Source organism: Cervus canadensis, chromosome 4 (assembly GCF_019320065.1).
Source record: "Cervus canadensis isolate Bull #8, Minnesota chromosome 4, ASM1932006v1, whole genome shotgun sequence".
NCBI lineage: Eukaryota > Metazoa > Chordata > Mammalia > Artiodactyla > Cervidae > Cervus > Cervus canadensis.
The window spans coordinates 60,307,355-60,321,733 of record NC_057389.1 but is presented as its reverse complement, the minus strand read 5'-3'; the positions used below and the strand labels follow the sequence as shown (position 1 = coordinate 60,321,733).

Genomic DNA, 14,379 nt, shown 5'->3' with positions numbered 1-14,379 from the left:
ATGGATATACATACATTCTATGTATATCTTTGTAAATTAGTGTGATTTTTTCCCTCTAGGAGTAATTTCTGAGAAGTGGAATTATTCAGTCTTACTTATATGGCTATTTCCAAACTGCTCTCCAGTGGCTAATCTGACTGTACAGTGTTGGAGAGTGCTCCTTATACTACATTCTCAACAACATGTGACATGGTCATGATTTTCCTCTGAGTGAAACTGAGAGATCATTGCTTTAATTTGTGTTTCTCTGATCATGAGTGAGATTAGGCATGGTTTCTTTACCATCTGTGTGTCTTCTATGGCTCACTTGCTTTTATCTTTCCCCATTCGTCTGTTGAATTATATTTTTCTTATGGATTTGTAGAAGTTAAAACATTTTATATCCTAATCCTTCATCTGTTTTATGTCCTCGATATCTTTAGTCTTCTGTTTATCTTTTAAATTTGTTCATGACATGCTATTAATTTTGATGGAGGAAATTTATCAATCTATTCCTTTATGGCTCGCTCATGTTTGCTAGGAATTGGTTTTTTGTTTGTGTTTTTTTAAAACCTTGCTGACTCCTATTGTCAGTGCATATTCACTCTACATTTCATTCTATCATTTTGATGTTTTAAGGTTTGAAATTGAGGTGTTAATGGGAAATTTGAGTAGAATGATCTAAATGCCAAGTGGTTTTGTTTTTTCAAAATGAAGCAGAGTCAAAAGCTGCACTTGAAACATAGAATGGGGCTCTTCCAAGTGGAGGAGTTGGTTGAAAACACTGATGTGGATAAGACTGCCTAGAGAAAACATGTAGAATTGAAGAGAAAGGGGCTGAGGACACAGATGAGAGGAACATCTGTGTCAGCAGAACTGGCTGAACAAAAGGATATACAGGAGACCTAAGAGGAATAGCCAGAGAGGTAAGATGAAATTCAGGGATTGATGGATATGGGAAACCAAGAAAGGCAAGTTTTGACAAGACTGGAGTAGACCTTGGTGTCAACTGTGATATCCATCAACCCATACTGTAGCAGTTATTTGTCTTTTTCAAGGAGGCAACTTTACGGAGAAGGACCCTCGAGGTCTTATTCACTTCTGTATTCCTAGCACTGAATGTGGTGCCTGCCCATATGGCATTCATCCATCAAACATATATTAATCTATAGATCTATAAATCTCCTAATTAATCCATGTAAGTCTAGTTGAATGAATAAATTTTGAAATCTTCCCCTTTCCTTGAATTTATTTATCAAAGTAAATCTCACAACCAACCCAGAATTTTGAGAGGTGCTGGGACCTTTTCACTCACACTGTATAATTAGTATTCTTTTGGTCCTGGCCTTTTTAACAGACCGAGGTGGATTCCATGAAGGCACAACTTGAGGAGACATGTGGGGCTTGACTATAAATCTGCTGTTAAGAGGAATTTCAGGAGTGTCCACCAATGCAAACTACTTTTTAACGTACCCTGTACCTACCCCAGAGGCTTCATATTGGCCATTGTTCTCCTGACATTAGTTATTTTGTGGATTTATGAAGCACCTTTCCGTGAACTGTCAATCTCTAAATTGTCTGTAAAATACGGTCCATTGGGTAAAGGATTAGAATTATTCATAAGATAGTTTCTACCTCAGTTGGTGCTGAAATTACTCACTCAGGGTATAATTAAGTCATAGATACATTGGCCTTCATCTGGATAAGGTGGAAAGGAAATAATTTCTGTTCCGATTGGGTGTTTTCTGATGTTTGACAAGCATATGGTGTGTTAATCCATGAACTGAGGAAAACTCAGAGTCCCTGTGAAGTTTTTTGGTTTTTGTTTCTTTTCTCCCAAGAGAACTGGAGAAGAACTGACTAGGGAGGAAAGGAATAAGAACTGAAAAAGCTTAAGGTTGTAAACAGGATGACAACAATGAAATCTGATGGATAAGGACGAAATAACAAAGTTGTAGCTTGAGAAAGAAGAAAGCAGCAAAAAGAGGGACTGGATGCTAAGATTCAAGGTTGAGCGGACACAGGGCTTGGGTGTGCCAGTGTGTTCTGAGAGGGTCAGGCCAGGCTGCACCACCACGTGGTTGGCCTCCCTCCCATGTACAGAAGCCTTAACAGAGAGCCTTGCATTTACTTACCCCCTTGACTTGCCCAACTCTTCTGCAGAGATGATGTACGAACATGGCCTGGTGAGCGCACGTGCAAGCTAACAAGATACAAATGCTCAGACATTGCAGACAAATTAAAATTTATTGAGACAAACAAATGCACCTACTCAGGACTACAGTTAAGCATTTACTATTAACCAAAAGAGTCGTGTTCACATTCCAGATAAGTCTACATGGGAAAGCATTCAGAATTTACTAGGTTTATCTACTTCACTATTTCATCTACAACAGGGACAACAAACTTGACACTCAGGAGTTGGTGGGCTCTCATTACATTGCTACACATGGAACAGAGACAGACATCAGTGACTTTGAGAAAAAGGTATAAAAAGACCAAAACCACCCACTGTAGAAAGGGCTCTTGTTTGTTACTGTACAGTGTGGTCAAGGTTAAAAACAAAACTGTAGATGGCATCCTGGGAAGAGGAGAGGGGCAGACCTGGACAGACATGTTGTCATTCACTGCTGGGTGTGGGAAGATGGGCATAAAGGAGGAAGAACTGGTTCAGTAGGAGGGAATTCCCTACCTTGCCTACAACATGCCTAGAATGTTGGCGGAAACAAAAAGACACTAATATGGTAGATAACTAAACATTGTGGAAGAAAATTCTGGGACTTAACTTAGATGCTAAGGAAATGGTATCAAATTAAAGAACCATTTATAGAATAAGAATAAAACTATTCACTAAGGAGGTTCCAAAAATGATTCATTGAAGTTTCAACTCCATACCTGTCTATAATAAGGGAATGATTATCACAGTACTATATTTTTTAATCAAGATTTTGATGGATACTTTGTCACTATCTAAAGGACTCCTGCCAAGAAAAAAAGAAAAGCAAAAATTCTTCTAAGGACGAAGTAACTAAAAACTCACATCTTTAGTACTTACGCAAAGTACCTTTGAAAAAAACTAATGCTGTCTTGCCAAAGTGAGGCATGAAAAGTGGTATTAATGTTGTTCCATTGATTTTGGGTTCCAGTCTTAGGAGGGCTTTTTATTTAATATTTTAATGAATCAAAATATCTTCTTGGAATATCTCTGAAAATGAGCATCTCATTACCTTCCTGGGAATTGACTAGTGAGTACTCTTCTCCATCATTAAGTTAATGCTAAGGATCTTTAAGTGTCATCTTAATTTGACACTTGTCATAAGATAATTAGGCAAATTAAAATCAGTGGTTCACTCTGTTCCTAGAAGTTTCTCTAAGTGAAACCAATTTGTCAATTTTAATTTGTTCTCTTGTGCATTTTTCTAAGCTCAGAGGAGACAATAACAATGGTTTTCTCTGATGGCCTAGACTAAGATTTTTTAATATGTCTCGATTCTTTTATATATGTGATTATAATTTAGCTGCAATTAAGCACCTGTTTTTTATAAATTATCATCTCAGAGTTTTGTTCAAGTGAGAAAAAAAATTGAAACAGAAGTGATGGAGTTGAGATCCCAATACAGCGCTTGTCTATGGTCACCTGATACCTAGGGACCTGGCTGTACTCATGTCTTTCAGGCCGAACAAGTTCAGTGTATCAAGTAATTTCATGTCCCATCTGAGCCAACTCCAGGGATAAGGCAAGTGGGCCTGGCCAATGCAGGGATTTAAAAATACTAGTTTGAGGTGTAAAGTAGAAACAAATGGTCAGTTTGGAGTAGGGGTTGGTCAGCTGCCACTATAATCATAGTTTGGCTGAATATATTTTTTGCCTGAGTTTGTGTGGTCTCCTTGTGGACTGGCTGGAGCGCAGAAAGGGAAGAAAACAAATGTGGGCCACAGAGCCTTGCTGGGTGGCTGGTGAGGAAGGTGGAAACCAGGTTGTGCAGGAGCTTAAGGCCCATACTGAACTAAATGGGGCCACTTGGAAGACTACTCTTTGGTACTTGTATTGGGAGAAATCCTAAAGATTGTAGAGATGATGACCCTACAAAATTTGGAGATGGATTCTAATCAGGAGTTGACTTAGGGCAAGAAATGCAATGGTGAAGGGCTTTCTTCAAGAGTCCCTTGACACATGTATGGGGGAGGGGATGAGGGCAGGATTAGCTCTTAAAAAATCCCACCCTGGCTTCCCATGTGCTGTTATAAAGTTCTTTCTGGGCCTCCATCTGAGATTGTTTACAAATGTTAAGTGATCAAAGAAAATCTGTAGAGCTTTTGTAGCCTCATTATGATGTGTGGATAGATAGGGGCAAAACTGAAAGATTGAGTTAAGGATGCAAAATTTTCTTCTGCTAAGGAACAGCAAGGATACTGTCTTCTTAGAGAGCAGGGGGTATGTGTACATGCCTTACAAAAAGCCCTTGAGTAGGTAGGGGAGAGAGGGGCCTGCCACAGACAGGACTGCCACAGCCCGAAGCGGGGTTGGAGCTGAAATGAGAACAATGGCTTGTGAAGCTGCCCACGTGGGAGTCTCATGGCTTCTGCAAGGAAAGCGATTTAGGCAGACAGAGGCTTATCCAAATCAAAGAGGCTTCCAGTAACTCCGCCGCCGCAGATGGAAGCAGCCTCCTCAGCCTGCAGGCTACAAGTGCCAACTGGTAGTGCAAAAAAAAGGACTTCGATACAGATTTGCTATTCCAGAAATGACGATCCAGGTCTGGACAAGCTGACAAATGTGTAATTGTTTTTCAAATAAGTTTTTTAATAGATACCCAACGCCCCCCCCCCTTTTTTTCTGAGTGGTGTATACAGTGTCTTCTGTATATACTTACCTATTTATGCACATACAGACAGAAGTATCCAGATACCTTTTTTAATAAAGAAAATTGATTCCCCAAAGGGACTCTTGACTGAATTAAGGCTGTTATTTGTAGGAAGCCAGATCAAGTGAACTGAAAAACTGATTTGTAATAATAGACACCGGGGGTGGTGGGGGGTGGGTTGGGCAGGGGGGAAAAGGTACAGTGTGGTGTGTTTTCCACAACATCTACAGGACACAAGAAAAGCACTTAGACACGGTAAGGCTGGGAACCATGCTGTAGTAACCACCCGTGTGGGTGACTGGAAAGGGTCTTTGACGTTTAGAGGGTGGGGGCTCCCTGCATTGTCAGAATCCCACATACATCACATGCTTGTTGTAAAAAAACTCACAGAAGGGAAGGAGGCTCTCATTCAGCCAGCCATTCCCCTGTCTAAAAAACAAAGCACAACACCCTTCTTCCCACACGCCGTATGCAAAATCAGCATGATCCAGGAACAAGGAGTTGTCTTCCAAAACCCTAGCTTGGGTGGAGAGGGCGACGATGGAGAAGAGGCTGTGTGCTGTGGAGTCTTAGAGACAAATGCAGGAACGGGAAGTGACTTGCAATTCTGTGCAGACCTCGTGTCCTCCTCCATGTGGGGACTACCATATGTACCCGACCTCATCCTCTTTGTCGTCGTCCTCATCCTCGTCATCCTCCGTCACCGCCCGGGCATGCACCCGTGGCTTCCCCAGTCTGTCCTTGGGTCCCAGCTCCTGCTCATCCTCCAGGTCATCCAGCAGAACCACAGAGCCACCGCTGCCAAAGTCCCCCGAGGTCTCCTGCTCCTCCTCTGAAAGGAGGAAGAAGAGATGGGAGGTAAGTTTCTGCTTATGCCTCACGACCTCCTTAGTGGTAGGGCAAAACCATGCAGTTTACCTTTTGAACATGGAAGCATCCCCATCTACCTGGTAGGGACCACAAGCTTTAGTCTGTTAAAAGCTCTAGGGAGGTTTATCTTGAGAGTCACTCTTGGCCTACAGCCAGTCCCTGACTGTCAAAAACTGCTGTCCAGTTCAATGGTCATGGTGAGCTCCTGTCACTCAAAAAACTAGCTATGCATCATCTCATGTGATTCCAGGTTCACTGTGTCTCCATTGTCAACTTGCTCACTATAGACCACAGTGACCTCTTGAGATTCTTCTATCCAGATCTTCATACAGTGAGTACCTACGAGTCTCTAGAGGTCACTGAGGGGCAGGTGCAGAAGGCCTTACTCACCACAGTTCACAGCACCCTGTTTCCTGGAGCCGGCTAGCTCGTTGCCATATTTATCCACACACCAGCACTGCCCCGTGCTGCCGTGGCACTGTGTGGCTTTGTAATAGCCCTCCTCATTACACCGAGGGATGAATGCTCCTGGGGGAACAAAAGGTGCAGCTTGAATCAGAAAGTCAAAATTGCTCAGTTGTGTCTGACTCTTTGTGACCCCATGGACTATACAGTCCATGGAATTCTCTAGGCCAGAATAGTGGAATGGATAGCCTTTCCCTTCTCCAAGGGATCTTCCCAACCCAGGGATCAAACCCAGGTCTCCCGCATTGCAGGAGGATTCTTTACCAGCTAAATCACAAGGGAATCCCAAGAATACTGGAGTGGGTAGCCTATCCCTTCTCCAGTGGATCTTTCTGACCCAGAAATGAAACCCGGATCTCCTGCATTACAGGCAGACTCTTTACAAACTGAGCTTGAATCAGAGAAGTGCACAGATAGAGTTAATGCCTTCTAAAACAGACAACTCCTGTAGAAAAACATCTGCTTCTGCTTTATTGATTATGCCAACACCTTTGACTATGTAGACCACAATGAACTGTGGAAAATTCAAGATGAGAATGCCAGACCACCATACCTGCCTCTTGAGAAATCTGTATGCAGGTCAAGAAGCAACAGTTAGAACAGGACATGGAACAACAGACTGGTTCCAAATTGGGAAAGGAATACATCAAGGCTGTATATTGTCACCCTGCTTATTTAACTTATATGTAGAGTACATCATGAGAAATGCTAGGCTGGATGAAGCACAAGTCGGAATCAAGATTGCTGGGAGAAATATCAATAACCTCAGATATGCAGATGACACCATCCTTCTGGCAGAAAGAGGAGAGGAACTAAAGAGCCTCTTGATGAGACTGAAAGAGGACAGTGAAATAGCTGGCTTAAAACTCAACATTCAAAAAATGAAGATCATGGCATTGGGTCCCATCACTTCATGGCAAAGAGATGGGGAAACAGTGGAAACAGTGTCAGATTTTATTTTCTTGGGCTCCAAAACCACTGCAGATGGTGACTGCAGCCATGAAATTAAAAAATGCTTGCTCCTTGGAAGAAAAGCTATGACCAACCTAGACGGCATATTACAAAGCAGAGACATTACTTTGCTGACAAAGGTCCGTCTAGTCAAAGCTATGGTTTTTCCAGTAGTCATGTATGGATGTGAATTGGACTATAAAGAAAACTGAACACCAAAGAATTGATGCTTTTGAACTGTGGTGTTGGAGAAGACTCTTGAGAGTCCTTGGACTGCAAGGAGATCCAACCAGTTAATCCTAAAGGAAATTAGTCCTGAATATTCACTAGAAGGACTGATGCTGAAGCTGAAACTCCAGTACTTTGGCCACTTGATGTGAGGAACTGACTCATTTGAAAAGACCCTGATGCTGGGAAAGATTGAAGGCAGGAGGAGGAGGGGACAACACAGGATGAGATGATTGGATGCCATCACCGACTCGATGGACATGAGTTTGAGCAAGCTCCAGGAGTTGGTGATGGACAGGGAAGCCTGGCGTGCTGCAGTCCATGGGGTCTCAAAGAGTCAGACATGACTGAGTAACAACTGAACTGAAGACAGACAAGAGGGTTCACACATTGGACAGTATTTGCTGTCGAGCCAGCAAGCAAGAATGGCATGCTTCATTATAACCTAGTGAAGTTTTCAGGGGCCTAGGACTTACTCAAGGTTAGAAAGGATTCCTTCTTTGATCATGAGTTCAACTTTTCCCTGTGCTTCTACTCTTATTTCAGAAGTTTTCCAAGTTTTATTGAAATATAATCAACATATAATTGGCATGGTCTTCCCAGGTGGTGCTAATGGTAAAGAATCCGCCTGCCAATACAGAAGACACAAGAGACATGGGTTCGACCCCTGAGTCAGGAAGATGCCCTGGAGGAGGAAATGGCAATCCACTCCAGTATTCTTGCCTGGGAAATTCGATGGACAGAGGAGCCTGGCAAGCTACAGTCCATGGGGCTGCATGGATTTGGACACAACTAAGCAAGTGAGCACACACACACACATAATTGACATACAGCACTGTAGAAGATTAAGGTGTACAGTATAATGGTTTGACTTATATACTGTGAAATGATAAGCACAATAAATTTTGGTTACATCCAACATCTCATATAGAAAAAAAGTTTTTTTCCTTGTGAGAACTCTCAGGATTTACTCTCTTAACACTTTCATATCTACTATACTGCAGTGTTAACTATCAATATTGTGTTGTATGTTATATCTTCAATATTTATTTATCTCTTAACTGGAAGTTTGTACCTTTTGACCACCTTCATTCAATTCACCAACTGTCAATACCCTGCCTGTGTTTATCACAAGTCTTATCTATTAATATTTCTTCATGAGTTTAAGATTAGTCATACAAGTGACCATACGGTATTTTCTTTCTCTGACTTATTTCACTTAGGATAATGCTCTCAATATCCATCCATGTTGTCACAATTGGCAGAGTTTCCTTTATTTTTGATGGATGAATGATATACTGTTATATACTTGCACACACATATACTTGCACGCACACACACACACCAATGCATACACGTCTTTATCTATTCATCCATCGAAGAACACTAAGGTTGTTTTCATATCTCGGCTAATGTGAACATGAATGTGCAGATTTCTCTGTAGTATATTCATTTCCTTTGGATATATCCCCAGAAGTGAATTTCTGGATCATCTGCTGCTGCTGCTGCTGCTAAGTCGCTTCAGTCATGTCTGACTCTGTGCGACCCCATAGACAGCAGCTCACCAGGCTCCCCCGTCCCTGGAATTCTCCAGGCAAGAACACTGGAGTGGGTTGCCATTTCATTCTCCAAAGCATTAAAGTGAAAAGTGAAAATGAAGCCGCTCAGTCATGTCCAACTCTTAGCGAGTCCGTGGACTGCAGCCCACCAGGCTCCTCCATGGGATTTTCCAGGCAAGAGTATTGGAGTGGGGTGCCATTGCCTTCTCCGCTGGATCATATAGTAGTTTTTTTTTTTAATTTGGGGGGGAACCTCCATACTGTTTTATTCCCTTGTGGCTGTACCAATTTATAATCCCAGCAACAGTGCACAACAGTTCTCCTTTTCCCACATCCTTGCCAACATTTTTTATTCCTGTTATTCCTTTTTCACGATTCTCACAGGCAGAAGCTGATATCTTATTGTGGTTTTGGTTTTCATTTCCCTGGTGACTAGTGATGCTAAGCACCTTTTCATGTCCCTGTTGACTATTGCAAATTGTATCATCTGCAAACAAAGAAAATTTTACATATTCCTTTCCACCTTGGATGACTTATTTCTTGCCTGATTGCTCTGTCTAGGACTTCCAGTATTACATTGAACAGGAGTGGTGATACCTTTGTCTTTTTCTTGACCTTAAGAGGAAAAGCTTTAAACTTTCACCATTGAATAGGATGCTAGCTGTGGTTGTCGTATGTGGCCTTCATTAAATTGGGGTACATTGCTTTAATACATAACTTATTGAGGTTTGTATCATGAACAGATGTTCAGTTTTGTCAAATGGATTTACTCCATCTATTGAGATGATCATATAATATTTTTCTTTCATTCTATTAATGTGATGCATCACTTGGCTGATTTGTGTGTGTAGAACCATCATTACATCCCAGGAATAAATCCTACTTGATCATGGTAAATAATCCTTTTAATGTGATGCTTAATTTGGTTCACTAGTATTTTATTGAGAAATTTATTTTTGTGCATCTATATTAATCTGGGATATTGGCCTGTAGTTTCCTTGTAGTGTTTTTTCTGGCTTTAGTAACAAGGTAACTCTGGCTTCGTAAAATGAGTTTGGGAGTGTTCCTCCCCTCTGAAATTTTTTGGAAACTGTTTGAGAATGATTGGTATTCTTCTTTAAATATCTGATGAAATTCACCAGGGAAGTTATCTGCTCTTGGTCCTTTCTCTCCTGAGAGACTTTTCATTATTGATTCAATCTCCTCACTTGTCTGTTCAGATTTTCTATTTCTTCCTGATTAAATAAAGTTTTTTTAATACTTGAGAGAATCATAGGATTTTTTTAATCCTTTCTATATTTCTAATGAGTCGCACAATTTAAAAAAAATACCTGTTTTCCTCAAATAAATACTACTTGGTCATGATGTATTGGATTTAATTTGCTAATCCTTTTATATCTGTGTTACTCAGTGATAGAGGTATATAATTTTGTTCATTTTCTGTATCAAAGCAACTCTTTTGTAAACTGATTCAGGTACTTTTCTTTTTCTATACTCCAGATGTTTTATATAAAATGAGAATGATCTCCATAAAGTATTCAGCTGTAGAAATATGTAGAGCCTAGTGCCTATTTTAGGAGGTGACAGTAGTATTTTGATTTAAATTAATTTGTCTTCTTAGTTTAGTTGAGTCTTCTTTTTCTTCATGACCCAAATGTGGTAATTCATAGTATCCTTTTTAGTCAAGTTTTCGTAATTGCTATGAGTCGGTTTATAGCAATGATTTTCAAAGTGTGGGCCCAGAAGCAGCTGCAGCATCAGTGGGAAATAGCTTAGAAAATTTTTGAGCCTACCCCAAACCTACTGAGTTAAAAACTTTGACAGTAGGGCCCAGAAAACTGTAATAAACTCTCCAAGTATTTCTGATGCACAGTGAAGTTTCAGAACCACACATTTATAGCATGCATCTCTATCTGTGGTTACAAGATTTCCCAGGTGGCTCAGTGGTAAAAGAATCTGCCTGCCAATGCAGGAGTTGCAAGGGATATGGGTTCAATCCCAGGGTCAGGAAGATCCCCTGGAGAAGGAAATGGTAACCCACTCCAGTATTCCTGCCTGGAGAATCCCATGGACAGAAGAGCCTGGCAGGCTACAATCCATAGGATTGCAAAGAGTTGGACACAATTGAGCATGCACATGTGCATATCTGAGGTTACATCCCATTTTTAAACTCATGAGAGCATTTGAGACTTTCATGTTGTCAAAGGTTTGTCTATTTGATTTGTTTTTGCTTTAGTCTTAACTGTATTGTCCTTACCATTTTATTTATTTGAAATTTTATTGTTTGTTTTTTTTTTTCCAGAAATGCATTTGAAGCCATGAATGTTCCTCTAAGTTTCATTTTAGTTGCTTCTCTCTCTCTCTTTCTCTTTGGCACACAGTGCTTTCATTTTCATTCAGATCTAAATGTTTTGTATTTTTTCTTTATTCATTTTTGACTATTAAAAAAAATCTAGACATGTAAGATTGGATAATCTCTTTTTTGACTTCCACTTGTGGAGAATGAATATGATCTATGGTACTTTTTTGAGATATTTAGTTTTAGCTTTTTTTTTCCTGTGACTCTATTTCTGCTTTTTATTTTCTTTTTATTTTAATTGGAGGTTAATTACTTTACAATATTATGGTGGTTTTTGCCATACATTCACATGAATCACCCATGGGTGTACATGTGTTCCCCATCCTGACCTTCCCTCCCACCTCCCTCCCCATCCTATCCCTCAGGGTCATCCCAGTGTACCAGCCCTGAGCACCATCTCATGCATTGAACCTGAACTGGCAATCTATTTCACATATGATAATATACATGTTTCAATGCTATTCTCTCAAATCATCCCACCCTTGCCTTCTCCCACAGAGTCCAAAAGTCTGTTCTTTACATCTGTGTCTCTTTTGCTGTCTGATATATAGGGTCATTGTTACCATCTTCCTAAATTCCATATATATGTAATAATATATAGTATTGGTGTTTTTGTTTCTGACTTACTTCACTCTGTATAATAGGCTCCAGTTTCATCCACCTCATTAGAACTGATTCAAATCCATTCTTAATAGCTGAGTAATATTCCACTGTGTATATGTACCACAGCTTCCTTATCTATTCATCTGCTGATGGGCATCTAGCTTGCTTCCATGTCCTAGCTATTGTAAACAATGTTGCGATGAACACTGGGGTACATGTGTCTCTTTCAATTCTGGTTTCCTTGGTGTGTATGCCCAGCAGTGGGATTGCTGGGTCATATGGCAGTTCTATTTTCAGTTTTTTAAGGAATCTCCACAGTGTTCTCCATAGTGGCTGTACTAGTTTGCATTCCTACCAACAGTGTAAGAGGGTTCCCTTTTCTCCACATCCTCTCCAGCATTTACTGCTTGTAGACTTTTGGATAGCAGCCATTCTGATTGGCGTGTACCTCACTGAGGTTTTGATTTGCATTTCTCTGATAATGAGTGGTGTTGAGCATCTTTTCATGTGTTTGTTAGCCATCTGTATGTCTTCTTTGGAGAAATGTCTGTTTAGATCTTTGGCCCATTTTTTGATTGGGTCATTTATTTTTCTGGAATTGAGCTGCAGGAGTTGCTTGTATATTTTTGAAATTAATTCTTTGTCAGTTGCTTCATTTGCTATTATTTTCTCCCATTCGGAAGGTTGTTTTTTCACCTTGCTTATAGTTTCCTTCATTGTGCAAAAGCTTTTAAGTTTAATTATATCCAATTTGTTTATTTGTGCTTTTATTTCCATTACTCTGGGAGGTGGGTCATAGAGGATCCTGCTATGATTTACATCAGAGAGTGTTTTGCCTATGTTTTCCTCTAGGAGTTTTATAGTCTCCAGTCTTCCATTTAGATCTTTAATCCATTTTGAGTTTATTTTTATGTATGGTGTTAGAAAGTGTTCTAGTTTCATTCTTTTACAAGTGGTTGGCCAGTTTTCCCAGCACCACTTGTTAAAGAGATTGTCTTTTCTCTATTGTATATTCTTGCCTCCTTTGTCAAAGATAAGGTGTCCATAGGTGCGTGGATTTATCTCTGGGCTTTCTATTTTGTTCCATTGATCTATGTTTCTGTCTTTGTGCCAGTACCATACTGTCTTGATGACTGTTGCTTTGTAGTACAGCCTGAAGTCAGGCAGGTTGATTCCTCCAGTTCCACTCTTCCATCTCATGATTGCTTTGGCTATTCAAGGTTTTTGTATTTCCATACAAATTGTGAAATTGTTTGTTCTAGTTCTCTGAAAAATACCATTGGTAGCTTGATAAGGATTGCATTGAATCTATAGATTGCTTTGGATCATATACTCATTTTCACTATATTGATTCTTCTGATCCATGAACATGGTATATTTCCCCAACTATTTGTGTCATCTTTGATTTCTTTCATCAGTGTTTTTTAGTTTTCTATATATCATCCATGACAAATGTCATGTGTGTTTGAAAGACTATCTATTCTATGCCCGTGTACAAGAATACATATATTAAAATGCTAATGAATTATATTGTTCATTTCTCCTTTTGTCTTCTTGAACTATAAGTTCTCAAGAAGAGTTATATTCAAGTCTCTGAATAGGTTAGGTATGACAGTTCCTTCTTGCAGTCCTGTTATTTTTATGTGTGTTTCCTTTAAAAAAAATTTTATATTGGACTACAGTGGATTAACAATGTTGTGTTAGTTTCAGGTGTATAGTAAGGTGATTCAGTTATACATATACATATGTCTGGATTCCCTGATGGCTCAGACAATAAAGAGTCTGCCTGCAATGCAGGAGAAATGGGTTCAATCCCCGGGTCAAGAAGATCCCCTGGAGAAGGAAATGGCAACCCACTCCAGTAGTCTTGCCTGGAAAATCCCATGGACGGGGAGTCTGGCAGGCTACAGTCCAGAGGGTCATGAAGAGTCAGACATGACTTGAGTGACTTCACTTTTACTTATTCTTTTTGAAATTATTTTCCTATTTACTTTATTACAGACTATTGAAGTGTTCCCTGTGCTATACAGCAGATCTTTGTCCACTATCTATTTTAAATGTAGTAGTGTGTCTATGTCAACCCTACAATTTTCTTTCTATGTGTGATCTTGTCTGGTTTTTGTATTAGGGTGATGGTGGCCTCATGGATAGAGTTTGGGAGTGTTCCTTCCTTTGCAATTTTTGGGAAGAGTTTCAGGATAGGTGTCAGCTCTTTACAAAATAGCTGAAAGAATTCACCTGTGAAGCCATTTGATCCTGGACTTTTGTTTGTTGGGAGTTTTAAAATCACAGTTTCAATTTCAGTGCTTATGATTAGTCTGTTCATATTTTCTATTTTTTCCTGGTTCAGTCTTGGAAGGTTGCATCTTTCTAAGAATTCACCCATTTCTTCTTTGTTGTCCATTTTATTGGCATATAGTTGCTTGTAGCTGTCTATTATGATCTTTTGTATTTCTGTGGTGTTCATTGTAACTTCTCCTTTTATATTTCTAAATTCATT

The 14,379-nt window shown here is 39.9% G+C and overlaps 1 protein-coding gene across 2 annotated transcripts in view; it reads right to left on the bottom strand.

Annotated features, from left to right (window-relative positions):
- Positions 1–2,207: 2,207 nt before the first annotated feature.
- SPOCK1 (SPARC (osteonectin), cwcv and kazal like domains proteoglycan 1) overlaps positions 2,208–14,379 on the bottom strand; it is a 562,859-nt gene continuing 550,687 nt past the window's right edge. For both annotated transcript variants that reach the window (XM_043465433.1, XM_043465434.1), the window contains 2 exons: positions 6,105–6,242; positions 2,208–5,676 (listed from right to left, as the gene is read on the bottom strand). In XM_043465433.1, the coding sequence (XP_043321368.1) occupies positions 5,486–5,676; positions 6,105–6,242 (329 nt within the window). In that variant the 3' untranslated portion in view covers positions 2,208–5,485. The remainder of the gene's footprint in view (positions 5,677–6,104; positions 6,243–14,379) is intronic.